Source organism: Podarcis vaucheri, assembly GCF_965113315.1.
Source record: "Podarcis vaucheri genome assembly, chromosome: 4".
Lineage (NCBI taxonomy): Eukaryota > Metazoa > Chordata > Lepidosauria > Squamata > Lacertidae > Podarcis > Podarcis vaucheri.
Window position 1 is genome coordinate 34816984 of NC_138762.1, and position 17302 is coordinate 34834285.

General features: G+C 44.4%; 1 protein-coding gene across 2 annotated transcripts in view; it reads left to right on the forward strand.

Moving 5' to 3' along the window:
- Positions 1-17302, forward strand: part of CFAP44 (cilia and flagella associated protein 44) — a 48003-nt gene that overhangs the window by 29015 nt on the left and 1686 nt on the right. The window contains exons 23-33 of one of the 2 annotated variants that reach the window (XM_082221212.1): positions 3087-3289; positions 5343-5538; positions 6963-7140; positions 8324-8845; positions 9596-9799; positions 10282-10477; positions 10865-10975; positions 12161-12291; positions 12598-12714; positions 13779-13980; positions 15708-15868. In XM_082221212.1, the coding sequence (XP_082077338.1) occupies positions 3087-3289; positions 5343-5538; positions 6963-7140; positions 8324-8845; positions 9596-9799; positions 10282-10477; positions 10865-10975; positions 12161-12291; positions 12598-12714; positions 13779-13980; positions 15708-15868 (2221 nt within the window). The remainder of the gene's footprint in view (positions 1-3086; positions 3290-5342; positions 5539-6962; positions 7141-8323; positions 8846-9595; positions 9800-10281; positions 10478-10864; positions 10976-12160; positions 12292-12597; positions 12715-13778; positions 13981-15707; positions 15869-17302) is intronic. The other variant, XM_082221213.1, reaches the window with a different exon arrangement.

The following is a 17302-nucleotide window of genomic DNA, read 5'->3' on the forward strand; positions in this document are numbered from 1 at the left end:
TCTGTGTAGGGATTGCAGACACCCCGACTCTTACACGGGAAGACACCCGAAGACACCAAAACCTGCATTCCTGTACCCGTGAAAATCTACGAAAGCAAATATATATATATATATATATATGTGTGTTTTACAGAGTTTTTTTTAAAACAATACAAACATATAAAAAGACATACAAACACGTATAATTTCATAACCAAATTTTCATAAACCTTGTTTCTCAGACTCCCCCATACCTCCCCTTTCTGCATCTCAATGTCCAAAGTTTTTCAGCAACTTCTAACGATTCTGTCAAGGATATGTCTTACTAATGTTTCCTTCAATCTATTCTTATCTCGCTGTAACCCTTTCATTCTCAAAGCCTTGACATTTTAACATTCATCAAGTTTATAATAGTCCTTCAAATAGATTTTAAATTTCTTCCAATCTTCTTCCGTCGTCTCCTTCCCCTGATCGCGGATTCTGCCAGTCATCTCGGCCAATGTCATATAGTCCATCACTTTCATCTGCCATTCTTCCAGGGTGGGTAACTCTTGTGTCTTCCAATACTTTGCAATGAGAATTCTTGCTGCCGTAGCATACATAAAAAAATTCTATCTCTCTTTAAGACCAATTGGCCGACAATGCCCAATGGTTTCTCTTCAGATCGTATAAATCTTTCGCCTTTTGCGACCAAGGCAGTTTCAGTCCCATGGTGAAGCCTGAATCCCGATTGGAAGGGATCCAAATGGTCCGTTTCCTCCAGGTGTGCTTTGAGTTGTTCAGCAACCACCCGCTCAATCACCTTGCCCAAGAATGGCAGATTTGAGACTGGGCGATAGTTGGCCAAATTGGCCGGGTCTAAAGATGTTTTTTTAAGAAGCGGTTTAATGACCGCCTCTTTCAGCGGGTCTGGGAAGGCTCCCTCACAGAGGGAAGCATTCACCACCCCACAGAGCCCATCGCCCAGCCCTTCCCGGCTCGCTTTTATCAGCCAGGATGGGCAAGGATCAAGAAGACAGGTGGTCGGTTTCACTTGTCCAAGCAGCCTGTCCACATCCTCGGAGGTAACAGATGGGAATTGATCCCATGTAACAGGAACAGACAGAACTCTAGCACTCTCCCGCCCTGGCCCTGTTCCCACGGTGGAGTCTACCTCCTTCTGAATCTGAGCGATTTTATCTGCAAAAAACTTTGCAAAAGCATTGCAGGAGATCTTGGGGTCCCTACCAGGCCCCGGTGGTACAGGTGGCTCTGATAGATTGCAAACCACCTGAAAAAGTCTCCTGCTGCTGTTTTCTGCAGATGCAATGGAGGCGGCGAAGAAGGCCCTCTTCGCCGTCGCCATTGCCACTTGGTAGGCTCAACGTTGAGCTCTAGCTCCAGTCTGATTCGGAATGAGTTTTCCGCCACCGGCGCTCTAGCCGTCTCAACGATTGTTTCATCACCCTCAGCTCTGGGGAAAACCACGGGGCTGTCCGGGTTCCATGCAATCGGAGAGGGCGCTTCGGAGCCAGACAGTCAATAGCCCTGGTTAACTCCTCATTCCAGCGTGCCACCAGGGAATCAGCTGAAAGGCCATCAACATGGGATAAAGCATTCCCTACCACTCTCTGGAAGCCAATTGGATCCATTAAGTGGCGGGGGCGGACCATCCGAATCGGTCCCACCTCCCTGCAGAGGGGAAGGGTCACGGAGAAGTCCAGTTGCACCAGGAAGTGATCTGACCATGGCACTTCTTTCGTTTTGCTTTTAGTTAGTGTCAGATCACCAACATCCATAGAGGTGAACACCAAGTCTAAGGAATGAGTTGGGCCAAACTTATTCAGGGACAGTCCCATGGAGGCCATGCTTTCCACGAAGTCCCGAGCGGCCCCTTGTAAGGTCGTGTAGGCATGGATGTTAAAATCCCCCAGGACAACCAAGCTAGGTGTCTCCAGGAGCACATCCACCACAACCTGAAGCAGCTCGGACAGGGAATCCTTGGTGCAGCGGGGAGGTCGGTACACCAAAAGGAATCCTGTACTGCCCCTATTGCCCAACTTCCAGAACATGCACTCAGAGAACTGGGTCTTCCCAATAGGACGCCTGGTGCAAACTAATGACTTCCTAAAAATCACTGCAACCCCCCCTCCCCGCCCACATGACCTGGGTTGCTGTGCGTAAGAGAAACCTGGTGGGCAAGCAGCGGCAAGGACAGGCCCATCTGCTTCATCCAACCAGGTCTCTGTCACACATGCCAGGTCAAATCCTCCATCCACAATCAGGTCGTGGATGGCAGTGGTTTTATTCATCATTGACCTGGCATTGCACAGCAACACTTTCAGGTCATGTGGGTTTCCCTTGCTGATTACTGTATCCTTCCGGTCAGGACCAGACCTGGAGGCAGGGATAGTCCTCAAACAACAACTAAACCTGCCTCCTCGGTAATGACATGGTCTGGTCTTAGCATAACTCCTCCTCCTGCCCATGATCACTGAGATTGGGTGTCCCAATACATCCCCCCCTGTGGAACCTGCCCCACCCAATCTATTGGCTGAGGCCCACTCCCAGGCAGCCATGACCCTTCCCCTTAAAAAGCAAAATACAAACTATATAATAATTTAACAGAATAATAATAATAATAAAAATAAAACAAAACAAAGCAAAGCAAGAAACAATAGCGCTGACTAAATGCTTATCCCACCCCAAGCAAAAATAAAATAATGAAATAATATAATATTATAAAAAACAACAACCACCATTTAAGGTGCTGCAAATTAAAAGCAATTAAAACATTTAAAACCATTTTGTCCATTGCTGCCGGTAGCTGCTCAGGCCTCTAAACTGTAGTGGTAGTGCAGGCCCCGCCCCCCTAGGCCGGATGGAGTTGGCAGGAGAGGGAGCGGTCTTCCCAGCACTCACACAAGCGGCAACAGCAGCCGTCTTTGACTGATTAGTCTTTGTAGTCTTTGACTGATTAACCTGGAGGGAATGCTGCCTTTGACAGAAAAATGGTTTCTAGACCCTGGCATAGAGGCTGTTGCTGCTTGGCTGATCCCTGCCGAGACAACTTTATGGAGCAAAAAATGTGGCATTTAAAAAATTAGATCTTTTCTTTGATTCCTCAGGTTTCGGGCCAGTTTGGAATATGACACCATTGTGGTCTGCGCCATGAGAAGCAACCACCGAATCTCCACGTACAGACTGTTGTCGATCTCAGAAAAATTGTACAATGTCAGTAAACAAAGTCAAGCAGCGAAAAGAAGACAGAGCAAGTACGACCATAAAGGAAAAGACACAGACCAGAGGACAGAGACCCAAAAGGATGCCAGTAAGGGTTTGAAAACATTGTGGCAGAACTATCACAACCATAAGATAATATATTTCCCCCAGCCTTCATCTTATATTACTTGTTATGGTTCTATACCAGAGGGTTTGTCAGATGGTATCCTCGCGCTATATTTCAAAAAGCAATTCCCTAGCGCTGCTCAAAAACAGAGTTTCCCACATTGCATTGAATGTCAACAGTTTCCTCCACAAGCACAATACTTTCTTTTTCTTCTTGGTGAAATACTGTGATTTTTTAAAAATATAGTGGAGTACCACGTGCCTAAGCAAGTAGGTCACTGGTTCTTCAGAAATATACTGGGTTTGCAGTTTATCAGAGCAGATGGTAGAGCTGCCTTTGGCTTGTCAGCTTTTAGCACTCTGATGTATAAGAAAGTGCTGTCCGGTCAAAATTGTACTGTATGTGTTTATTGAGGACAGACTCCATGCCAATATGTGACTCTTTGCCAGCTGTGCGATCGTACCCATATTTTTTATGTAGTTTTTCTATATAGTGCTAACACATGTGGAACACTGTCATGGGATTGTATATCACAGGCTGGTAGATAATTATTATTATTAACAGTGCCTAGGAAACCTTGCTTTTATTTTTTAAGGGAAATGGCTTTTAAGTGGTCTGGAATGGCTAATGGATAGTTCCTCCATGGGAGCTAGGAAATTGTTGGAGTGTTTGAATTCTGTCAGAGTTTAGAAAGTGACACACACCAGCTAAGATGAGGGTGCTAATGTAAAAGCTGTATGTATGTTTGTCTGTGTATAGAAAAAGAAGGGCAGAGAGAAGCACAAAGTTAGCAGAAGGCTAAAAGAATATTCAGATAAAGGTTGCCTCTCTCTGGCAATGTGATGTGGGCTAGCTGATCTGCTACTTGATATGCCCAATGGCTTTGCTGCTTGCCTCCATTTAGGTGCTTTTTGTCTATTTGTTAATAAACCAAATCTATGTTCAAATAAAAAAATTCCTTCCAGTAGCACCTTAAAGACCAACTAAGTTAGTTCTTGGTATGAGCTTTCGTGTGCATGCACACTTCTTCAGATACACTGAAACAGAAGTTGCCAGATTCTTCTATATAGTGAGAAGGTGGGGAGGGGTATTACTCAGAAGGGTGGTGGGAATGGGAGATTGGCAGGTAGCTGAGATGAGCCTGTTGACGACTCTTAACGACTGCAATAGGTCTTACAGGAAAAGGCAAGGGGTGAGAAGGTGAGAAATGGCTTAGTCATGTATAATGAGATAAGAATCCAATGTCTCTATTCAGACCAGGTCTCTCCATGGTTTTAACTATATAGAAGGATCTGGCAACTTCTGTTTCAGTGTATCTGAAGAAGTGTGCATGCACACGAAAGCTCATACCAAGAACTAACTTAGTTGGTCTTTAAGGTGCTACTGGAAGGAATTTTTTTATTTTGACTATGGCAGACCAACACGGCTACCTATCTGTAACTCAAATCTATGTTGTGAGCCTCCAGTGCTCTCTCCTTCAAAGGAAGCCAGCTTATAAAGTGTTGCCCCTGGCTCTCACCCGCCAGAAAACTGGAGAATTTGTTCCTTGTCTTAGTTGAAGGCAACCAGTAAAGGTGGTGGTGTTTTTATATAGAAGGCTTCTCTTAACATTTAAAGTAATGCTGAAATAATGTTTTAGGCATTATTTATTAGATTTATATATCGCTTTTCATCAAAAAATCTCAGGGTGGTTCACAAGATAAAATCTGGGACAAAGTCCCTCCTGAACACAGAAGCTTAAGTGGCTTTGCATTTTACAACATTGAGGGGCCATGGTGAGAATTCCTCAGATGCTATCACACTAGCCTTCGCAAAGAGCAGGAAATATCAGAATATGTCATTTAAAACCTACTTTCACGAGGAAATCCCTTGGGGCCAGCTCCAGTTTGGTATTCAGCAAGCTGAATTTGGAAACTGTTCCCATGAAACAACATTTTTGTCAAGGTGGATGTAAATGCAGCAGTCTACTATGACAATCCTGTGAGGATGATAGGGACGGAAGCATGTTACTTTATTTTTCTTTGCATTTGTGCAGAGCCAAAATTTCCAACCCAGGCTTCTATTAGTGAAGAAGAAGAAGTGGGTTCAGAAAAGCTGCAAAAAAAGGCGCACCCACACACGGTGGCAAGCCGCATTGTTGAAAATCGAATGGAAAAACTTAGAAAAATTATTGAAAAAGCAGACAGAGCCAAAGCTAAGATCCAACAAAGAAGGAATGAATGGGATGAACTGTGAGTCAGAGTAAAAAAAAAGAAAAGAAAATACTTTTTAAATGTTCATTGTTGATGGATGTTGTTGATAAACAAATAGTAATCATACCTGGCCCATATTACTTCAGAATGATGTGGTATAACAGTAGGATCATGTGGAGTGGTATATGGCCTCATACCTCCTCAAAGTGGAGACCCAAAGGAGTGACCTCATTGCTAGTGGCGAAGCCTGTCCTTATTATAAGGCAGGCTCTTGACCACACCCACAGCCCAGCTGTATCCACTCAGCCAGCACCCCCCCCCCCCGGCAATCAGCTAGACAAACTTCTTACTTGCAGGCAGGTGGCAATTACCGTATTTTTTGCTCTATAGGACACACTTTTCCCCCTCCAAAAATGAAGGGGAAATGTGTGTGCGTCCTATGGAGCGAATGCAGGCTTTCGCTGAAGCCTACAGAGCGAGAGGGGTCGATGCGCACCGACCCCTCTCGCTCTCCAGGCTTCAGGAAGTTATCTGCAAGCCTTGGGAGCCCGGCGGGAGTTCCCACCGGGCTCCCAAGGCTTGCAGATAGCAGCCTGCATCCCGAAGCCTGGGGCGCTCTGCGCAGCATGCCCCGGGCTTCAGACAGATATCCGCAAGCCTTGGGAGCTTGGCGGGAGTTCCCGCTGGCCTCCCAAGGCTTGTGGATAGCAGCCTCCAAACCCGACCTGGTTTGGAGGCTGGCGGTGGGGGAAAGCAGCGCTTCTCCCCACCACCAGCCCAACAAGCTCGAGAGACAGCGGGGAGGCAGAGCGCCGCCTTCCCGCTGTTCCCCGACCTGGTTTGGAAGCTGGTGGTGGGGGAAAGCAGCGCTCCCACCCCCTGCCAGCCCCAAAGAGCAGGTCGAAAGGAACCCAAAGCCTCCAGAGCCCAGCCGGAACTCCCGCTCGGCTCCGGAGGCTTCAGGTGAACGCACCTTGAATGCACAGAACGCACCTTGTTTTAGAGGGGGAGAACAAGAACCCCCCCTGGTCTGGTGCGTCCAATAGAGCGAAAAATATGGTACAACAAGAAAGACAGACTTGCTTATTGGGAGAGCAAACCTGGCAAGGGTCAGGCTGGTGCAAACCATCCCCTCTGGGCTTAGTCCTCTTCTAGGTCTGTTCTCCAGTAATGCCTCCATGTGAATTAGTAGGAAGGGGAGTTAGAACATCTGACAGTCCAGCCAGATGCCTATGGAGAGCCCGGAAGCAGGAGCTCAGTACAACAGCACTCTTCCCTGTTGCCATTTGTGTTTCCTCCCTTCAGTATAAAAAGGTTTCAGTCTGTTTCCTGCTGCCTCCGCATGAGATGAGAGCTGGGCAGTTACAGTGCCGCAGCTTCTTTGATGAATGAAACGCTATAAAGTGAGTGAGTTGATGCTGCCTGTTGGACTGATAGCTTTTATCTTCACCGACGCTTGTCAGATTCAAGAGCAAACCAAGCGATGACTATGAGGACCCCCAAGATGTAGAAAATATCAAAGAGGCCCAACAGAATATGGGGGACTTCAAATTAAAAACGGCTACTAACTACAAAATTCCTGAACACATGAGAATGAATGCTGACAAGAAAACTCATCAGTTGGCATCTTTAGAAGTGGCTGTAAGTAGATTCTGCTTCTCTCCCTCCCCCCCCTCCTTTGGATTGTGTAATTCCCTCTGTCCGCTCCTAAGCATTTGCACTGGAAGGCAGAGAAACCTTTTTCCTTCATAATTTCATAAAATGTATATACTACTTGATTGTAAGAAAGAACTCAAAAGTAGTTTAAAAACAAATAAAACCATAACATAATTAATTTTAAAAAGCTATTTAAATCATCCCATTCCTGATTTAATTTTCTGAGTGCTATTGCTTCTTTACTTCAAATCGTATCACCCATGCACAAGACAGAAGTATTAGCAGACTTGGGGCAAGCCTGAGTTCTGCAGAAGTGCAAAAAATATTTAGGGAAAAAGACTCCCCACTAAATGCTGCCTGATCATGGAGAGCAAGAAAATAGAAAACTGGATGAAGGGAGCCACAACTGGCAGGCCAAAGTCCAGGTGTGAAGTTGAGGCTTGGTTTGTTATGTAGTACTTACTTTTATTAATACTTCTAGGACTGAGCTAAAGGAGGCAGGTGAATGAGATAACAGGGCGCCCATATGAATGAATACAGGATTCCCTCCCCAGAAAAAAAAAATTCCTATATAATCCTGCCTCTGTACTATAGTCATCTTTAATGCAATATCTGGAGTGGTAGCTGTATTAGTCTGCTACAGCAAAAAAACCCAACAGTCTTCCAGCACTTTATAGACTTAACACATTTAATTATCGGATAAGCTTACATGGACTAGAGTCCACTTACTTATTCAGATCCTCTTTTGTAGCAATATATATACACATGGGGAAATAGGGAGGGGGGTGTAAGCGGTGAGATCAGATATAAATGGAATGCAAAATGTACAGATAGTGACAATTCAATTTGAGTTAGAATGTATACAAAATAAAGATGGCGACATTATACAACAGCAGTTATAGATGATAAAATAATCACTCTGGCATACTGAGCAAATGAACATCTGTAGTTGGAAAGCAAACTTTTGTCTCTATTCAGACCCAAATGGCTTGAGTTGAGTGTTTTGATGAATTGCAATTCAGCAGTTTCACACTGGAGTCTCCTTTTGAAATTATTTTGCTTAGGTGGTGCTAAGAGCGGAAGCAGAGTGTCTTGGTGGACGGGTTCTCGAATATTGACGTAATGTGAGTTCCTTAATGCAAGCCTGTTCCAACCCTTCTCCTTTCAGATACATGATAAGAAGCTGGAAATGAACAAGTGGATCGTGTCCCTCCGAGACCTCAAGGTGGCTATTATTGAAGAGATCCAGTGTGTGGTGCAAGAACTGAAAAAAATCCAATCATCCCTCCACCCATCCAAACATGTCCCTGTTCCTCCAATTCCCCAACTCCTTCCTGAAGAGACTCCAGAGAAACAGTTCCAGTATGACACTGAAATGCTCATGAAGTTCAAACATGACCTGGAAGAGCGGGCCAGGCTCAAGGAAATGGTGCCAGTAGCTCCTTCAGGAGAGGGCGGAGGTCTAGGGGGTTTCGGAGGAGGCTTTTATCGTGCCCCTTCAGTAAAGGACTTAGAAACTGCCATGCGGTCAACAAGTTTGAAATCGATGAAAATAGCATCTGGAACTGCTGCGCAGGCAGCAGTCAAATCTTTTGAGTTTGAGGCAGTGGAGCCTACAGACTTGGAACTGGAAATCGCAAAGAGGGCGGAGATTCAGAACATTTATATGCAAGAGGTTTTGGTCAAGAGGGTAAGAGGAAATATTTCAAAGCCAACTGGGCATACTCTGCTCCCAAGTGAAGTCTTTTAAATTTGTTCCTTCGTGGATCCCTTTTCCTATTGGTCTCAAGTTAATTTGCACAAACTAACTAAAAATAGCTTTTAAAACGGTACCAAAACTACATGCAATTAAATGTAGGTTTAAAAACACTACAGAATCAATGCCTTTTCACTCAGCTGGAAAAGCTTCTCAAAATAAAAATGTCCCAATTTTTTGCACACTTTGATACATCAGACAACTGGTCCACTTCTGCTAATGATAATATGAAAGCAAGGAGAATTTTGTATTCAGCCTTTATTTAGCGTATCATGATTGTAACGTTCCTATCCAGTTTCTAAAGTAAAGTTGAACTATGTCAGCAATTGTGAAAAATTCTGTGGATTTTCATGTTCAAATCTCTGATTAATCCCACATCAGTCAACTGTGTGATCCTGGGAGAATTTATACTATTGACCCAGCCACCAGTCAGAATGCATGCTTCAGAAATAGGTGAAAAACTGTATCCCTAGGTTGAATACTTGCCCTTTTTTTTGGACAACTGTCAATTTGGAAGGAAATAGCTTCGGATTGTTGTCATTTTAGAATGACAACAATATTGCAGGAAACTGTTAATTTAGTAATGAGACACAGTTAAAACTGTTCATTTAATACAGTAGTATTGTTGACATGATCCTTCTACTCCTTTTTTGAGTGCTACTTCTCACTTAACACTCTCTCCAGGTTCATGAGCTCATGATTACCTTTGATGCTGAGCTTCGCCTTCTTCGTCACCAAAAACTGAAACTGGACATAATGATGAAAACTGCAGACCTACGCCACATCACTTGGTTTCAAGAGCTGCTTCTCCTGAAGAACTTTGAGAAACATGAGAACATTCTCCAGGAACGTGTCAACAGCCTTTCCAGTGAGGAGGAGGAAATGCAAGTATGCATGGCATATGAAAGGCTTTGTACAGTTTTGAAGTTCCTGATAAGAAACCCACCTCCGCTGGTTTTAGAGGGCCATTCTAGATGTGATAGGGACAGCCCTCATCAGTGCAGGCTTCTGCTCCCCCAAAGGTGCACAGGTGGAAGGAGTTGTAGGCAGGATAGCTTAGTTGGTAGAGCATAAGACTCTTAATCTCAGGATCATGGGTTCAAGCCCACATTGGATGAAAGATTCCTGCACTGCAGGGGGTTTAGACTAGATGTCCTTTGTGGTGCCTTCCAACTCTACAATTCTATGATTTCCCCAGATGGCTGCCCTATAGGGAGCTGGCCGAGGAGCCTCTTCAGACAGGGAAGAAAAGTGCTTCTGTCCTCTCTTACAGATAAGTCCTCCTTGCATCCCAGTAGCTAAGCAGACTGTAATAGTTGTGTCCAGTGCTGCTCACGTGGAGTTTAAATGCTATTTTTCTTTCTTTGAAGCACAAATTAAATAGCTATCTTGCGCAAATTGAGGAAAAGAAAGCAGAGATTGCAAAGCTCCAGGAACGAGAGAAGATCCTTTATGCCACTTTCCAAGCGTCTTTAGGGGAAAACAACAAATTTGCTAATTTCCTCACTAAAGTCCTAAAGAAGAGGATCAAGCGTGTCAAGAAGAAAGAAGTGGAAGGCGAAGGAGGTTGGAAATACTGTTTCATGTCGATGTTGCCCCATATACCTTTTGACCAAATTCTAAATTGCTGTGGAGGCAGAACTAAACTATGCGTGTCCCACCTTGTGACCTCTGCTCAGTGTATTCACCCCATAATCTCAGCCTTAGCCTCAATCTAGTCCTCTCTAACAGAAGCCTATGAGTTGGCTTGGCTTTGTCGGTTCTGCAAATTGCTTTGTGCTGCCTGATCAGTGATTAGCAGTGGGTATTGGACACTTCCTTCTGCCATTTTAATAGCTGCATTGTGTTCTCTGAATATTACCTTGGTGACCCCCGTGATGAAGGAGCTTGCTCTCTGAGCTGTGTTACTTCAACAGGAGTTGCCTGTGTGACAATAGCGCTTTCTTATTGTAGATGAAGATGAGGAGAGTGAGGAAGAGAGCGATGAAGAGTCTAGTTTGGAGAGTGATGAGGAAGAGTCGGGATCTGAGGATGAAGTCTTTGATGACTCTGTTTGTCCAAAAAGTAAGTCATGTTCACCTCCTCCTGCTAATACCAAGTTTCATTTAATCTTTGGAGATGGCTGTGTATCAGCCTTTGAAAAGAGATTATTTGCTTGAGATTTAAGGAGATGCTGCTACTGTCTGGGCCATCTCCTTCTATCTGCTTTGCTTATATGTAAACTTTAGAATATCAAGAACAGGCCACATTCCAGAAGCTCAGCCTCCTTCATATTTATGATATATATAGTAGCTCTGGATTTTTAGGGTGGCTTTGCTAATATAGTAGCTGGTATGTTAGCAATATGAAGGAGTTAACACTAGATAAATACCAATTTATGTATGATATGAAGCCTTGATGTCTTTTCCTGAGAGGACAGGGAAGCCCCAGGGAAGAATTTCACACACTTACTGAATTTTAATTTTCTAAGTGTTACTTATCTGTATGGCTCAAACTTTGGTCTAAGCCCTTTGCTGCCATCTAATGGTATGAAGCAACAATGTCCCGTTACCAGACTTTGATTTCTCAAAAATAGGTTTGTAAATCTTCACAAAAACTGCAAGTGACCTATTTTTGTTTATGCAGATTTAGGTAATTCATTATCACAAGTCCCCTATAAACAGGCCTGTTACACTGGGGCTGATGCATTCCTATTTGTCAAGAGTTGTGTTTTGTATATCAGTTTCTGAATCAACATATTTAGACATAGATATTGCTGAGCAACCTGTCTCCATGAACCTTGGAGGAGAACTTGCACTCAGAAATCCCACCTTCTGACATTACACTGCTAATCAAATCAGCTGTTGTCAGGGAGAATTACCCTATTCTGGTGAACTGGCACAACTGCTGATGTGTGCCTGTGTGTGCTCTGCTTCCATTCCTGGAAAATACAGGTGGAACTGGGAATTGCCCAAGTCTATAACCCTGGAGAGCTTTTGACAGTCAGAGTTGGTCATACTGAGCTAGGTGAACCAATGCTCTGACTTTGTATAAGGCAGATTCTTATGTTTCCTGGGGTGGTGGTGGTTGTCTGTGCTGTACATGGGGTGTGCGTAGAATCACAGAATTGTAGAGTTGGAGGGGACCATGAGGTCCTCCAGTCCAACCCCTTGCAATGCAGGAATTGTTTGCCCAACATGGAGCTCGAACCCAAAGCGTACAAAAAAACAGTCAAAGCAGCTGCTTAATCCGGACTCCTCCTCTTCTCAGATTGTGACGAGGCACTCTTTGAAAACACACTCCAGCTCCGAGAGAAGCGGCTGGACATTGAGGAGGCCTTGGTGGAGGAAAAGAAAACTGTAGAAAATGTCAGAAAAGACTATGATTTATTGGCCAAGAAGGTACAGTGACTTCTTTCCAGTTCAACCCAACAGGAATCCTGCCATTTCTAGGTGCCTGGTTTTGCTGAGGGATGTGGCCGCGGCGGATAACCCGTCACACGAGTCCTTTGCCAAGGGCAGAACCGCAACACTTTCTGATTCAGCCCATGGTTCTCTATCCGAAAAGGATCATGTGAAGCAACTCTTCATGAAACCATGGATGGATTGGACCTTGCAACTCTCATTCATCACACTTTCATGCTGATTTAGGACTTCATGGCAAGGTCTTGCTGCTTGAATTTGGATTTTTATTTATTTATTTTTAAGGTGAAAGTAGTAGCAGCCAGCCTAGATGCAGCAGATTGGGAACTGGAGGCCTATCAGCGGGAGAAGCAGCAGAGACTGAATGAGCTCTATGTAGTTGTGCCTCTAAAACTTCACCAGGTAACAAATCAACTGGGGCTCCTGTTTCCGACTTTGACTTCTTGATAACCAAAATATTCTGCAATGAGTTGCAGTAGGCATTGAATTGTTTTCTATGGTCGGCAGGGAAGACCAGCAGGAAAGACTAAAAAGCAAGCCCAGAGTCTAGCTCAGGGAGAGCCAACATGGTCACCTCCAGATGCTGGACTACAACTCCCATCAGCCTCAACCAGTATAAGCCAAGGGTCTTCAGGGAAATGTAATCCAGCAGCATCTGGAAGGCACCACATTGGCTACTCCTGGTCTGTATAAAGCATGTCTCTGTCTAGCCTTCTCTTTGTCTCATTCTCTAGGCTCTCTCCTCAGTGTCCATCATTGCTATGGCTTCATTCATTGGATAAAACACTGAAAGGTGGAAGCTGGTTTGTTGTTGTTTAGTCGTTTAGTCGTGTCCGACTCTTCGTGACCCCATGGACCAGAGCACACCAGGCACTCCTGTCTTCCACTGCCTCCTGCAGTTTGGTCAGACTCATGCTGGTAGCTTCGAGAACACTGTCCAACCATCTCGTCCACTGTCGTCCCCTTCTCCTTGTGCCCTCCATCTTTCCCAACATCAGGGTCGTTTCCAGGGAGTCTTCTCTTCTCATGAGGTGGCCAAAGTATTGGAGCCTCAGCTTCAGGATCTGTCCTTCCAGTGAGCGCTCAGGGCTGATTTCCTTCAGAATGGATAGGTTTGATCTTCTTGCAGTCCATGGGACTCTCAAGAGTCTCCTCCAGCACCATAATTCAAAAGCATCAATTCTTTGGCGATCAGCCTTCTTTATGGTCCAGCTGTCACTGCAAATGCCAGAAACCTACCCTTTCTTTTAAAAGGAAACCTGGGATTACATTTTATTCAGGGTGGAGTTGCTGTCTGATTATTGCTCCCCCTGCCACCATGGACCCCTATTGCTCATAAGTGGCCTTGGAGGGTTACAGCTCATGGGCAAAGAGTGCCATGTGTACTTCTGAGGAATGTCATAGATGCAACAATGCCACACACTCTGCTCCAGAGACGTTTATAAGTCTGTGGTTATTTCTGGCAGGTGGAATATATCTCAAATGGAGAAATCCCCCCTGACCTCTCGCAGTCTTTGGTGTTTACCAACCAGTCTTTGGTGAACTTGCAGCAGAGGATCATGGTCCTGCAGGATGAGAAACTAGAGCAGAGAGAACTCTATAAGAAGGCCCGGCAGCAGCACAAACAGCTCATTCGAGACAGGAGGGACATGATGCTTAAGATTGACCGTGAGTGTATGCTGGGTTTCCAGTTTCTTTTTATATGGTGTGTGAAGGCTTTTCCTCTCTGCATATCACACATGACTGACAATTATTGCTTGGGAGGTATACTCTAAGTGCCTTAGCTTCTTTCTACAAATGAAAGGACTGACACAAAGCCTCAGTTTCAGAAGAAATGTGTATCTTTTCCTACTTCTGAAAATGAGAGCTGAATGTTGCACAGAGACATTTGATGTGTATCCATATTATACATGGTGAAAAAGTAGCATTCTAATGTAAAACACATGTGCAATATGAATGCATGCTACTGAGAACTCCCAGTTGACAATGCCTCCCCATGGTGTGTGCCCATGTGAGAAAACATTTATTTTCCCCAACTCAATGTGTGAAGCAACCTAAAGGATTGCTGTGAACCTGAAATGAATCTAGGGAAGTAAAACACTTGAGAACCTTGCAGACCTCACCCTGTGCACTGCTCAACTTGCTTTGTTTCTTCCTTTATTTAAAACATTTCTATCCTACCTTTCATATTTTTTTTTTAAAGGCCTATCAAGGCATCTTACAAATTAAAGTGTTTTTTATTTTTGTTTTTGCAAAAATAAAAAAATAGTACAGCAGGTAGGATGAGCAGCTGAAAACAGAAAAATGACAGTATCGTCATTTAAAATGGCCTTAGCTGATAAAAAAAGTCTTTGCCCAGTGCCTTAAAGCCACAAAGTTTTGTGCCAGGTGATTTTCTCTGCAGAGAGCATCCCATAAGCTGGGCACCACACTTAATTTCTGATGGTGTGTAGATACCTAAAGAAGGGCATCAGTCATACGTAAGAGAAAATGATTCTTCCAAACAGTGCTTAGCTTGCTTGGCAGTGCATAGGAATAGACCCTTTCCCCAGTGCGATTGTATATTATGCTGTGCCAACTTTGGGACATGTCAGGGCCACTTCAGAGGTTATTGTCACTGCTGCTGTGCCAGTGGTGGCTTATTGCTGCACAGGGTTGGGTATAAAGACTTCTTGAGAGTGCAGCAGACGACCTGTGGATGGCTCTTGTGACAAAGATCGCAACAGCTAAAATTCTGGTAGGATTGAAGTATCTCATACATCTGGTACAAAAAAGAATAACCACACCCACCTTTTCTGGTGGTATTATGGAGATGGAAAGAACTTCTCCAAAGCCATGTCATCCATCATTTTGTTGCAATGCAAATTAATTTACCTGCACACTCCCCCAGATTGTGCTACCGCGTGCTGCATTGTTTAGAATTGGATTTTTGAATATGCACAGTAGTATTCTGTATGTGTTGTTGGGACGCGGGTGGCGCTGTGGGTTAAAGCCTCAGCGCCTAGGGCTTGCCGATCGAAAGGTCGGCGGTTCGAATCCCCGCGGCGGGGTGCGCTCCCGCTGCTCGGTCCCAGGGCCTGCCAACCTAGCAGTTCGAAAGCACCCCCGGGTGCAAGTAGATAAATAGGTACCGCTTACCAGCGGGAAGGTAAACGGCATTCCGTGTGCTGCGCTGGCTCGCCAGATGCAGCTTTGTCACGCTGGCCACGTGACCCGGAAGTGTCTCCGGACAGCGCTGGCCCCCGGCCTATAGATGTGAGATGGGCGCACAAACCCCAGAGTCTGTCAAGACTGGCCCGTTCGGGCAGGGGTACCTTTTATTCTGTATGTGTAGGTATACATATCTTAAAAAAGGAAAATAGGGAGAACACAAAGGCCTTAAACTCATCTTGCAGGATTGGAAGAGAAATGCAATGAGCTGATGATGCTGAAATTTGGCCGATTAGTGAACTTGGAAGCCCTGCAGACTCTTTCAGTTAACACAAATCTGGAAGAACTCAAAATGAAGATGATGGAAAAAGAGCAAACTCATGCAGCAGAATTAAGAAAATGGGAGGTAAGACTTGTTCTAAATCACATTGTGATGCAGCCAGGTGGCCTGCAAGTGTGATCAGGGGGTAGGGCTGGATAATAGACATATAACATGAGGATTTCCTGTACAAAAATTGCCTTTTAGTCAGGAAAGAGCAAACACTGGTTAGGAGGCAGGAGGCAATGTGGTAATTGCATCATCATTATTTAGAAGATACACTTGTCAAGCAAGGAGCAAGATATCCTGGACAAGTATCACACAAAGGAAGGGTATATTAGTTATCCAAATGCTCAGTCTGGAAAATCATGTATGCAGTGCTATGAAAATGTTTCCTGGCACGTCAGAACCATATAACTGCTATAATCTAATAAATCCATTATATATATATATATATATATGCAAGGTATTACATCTCATACCCCCCTTTTTTACTATGTATTCCACCCATCCTAGAATTTAGGAGAACAAGAATGTGCAGTGAATTATTCTTGCTTGCTGTCCCAAAACTGTAGAACACCCTTACCCTGAAGTCTTATCAGATCATCCGTCAGAAGCTCAATTCTTTCAAAAAATGGGATAGGTTTAAAGGGAGGGATCGTTTATCTTATATTTTGGTACTGTGCCCTTTCTGTTAGGAAGCCTGTAGAATTTACTTCGGTGCGTTTGTGCAAAGACTGAGACAAAACTACCCTCTCCACACCAAACCACTTTCAATATATAATTTAGCCCACCATCTTTGGCCCCTAATAGGGGATCACAAGGGCTATAGGAAGCACTGGATCTCCTGCCCTGAAGTCGGAGAGAGCTATCCAATGTTTAATTCCCCTTTCTGCAGTCCTGGCCCCACCAGTGTCAGCTCCAAGATCAGTAGGGGTTATGTCAGGGATGGATTGGCAGCATGCCCTGAAAAGACATGGCGAAAGCTGTGATGTGAGGTCCCCCCAAGATCTCTCATACAGGATATTGAACTAAGCCAGCTCGAGTGGATGTAGCTCAGTCCCAGTTATTTCATTCCCCTTGTTTCTGGTGAGTGGGGAGGTATTTTTTTTTTAAAGAACACCCAGAAAAATGAAGGACCTTTACTTCCAACCTGCTGGCAAGAGCCCAGCACAGTATTTTATTATGTATAAAAAGATTTTGGTCCTGCCTTCTGCTGCCTGTGCAACACTCAGGAGGGTAGCTGACAACAGTTTAAAATTGCAAGGTCTGTAACATGTTCATGGTGTTTGCAGAAACACATTTCCTTCTCTTTATCAGATGCCAACAGGTTTTTTGTGGCATTGAATGAGGTTTGTTGGAACTAATCAGGAACCTGGTGAGTTGCTAACCCAGAACTCCTCTACTGCAGAGATTAAGAGAGACAGAGTTTATATGCAAAACTCCAAGCCCTCAAATCTAGGATTTGTAATTCGAGTGTAATCACAAGCACTTGCAAGGTTCCTTACTTATTGCTGTTAT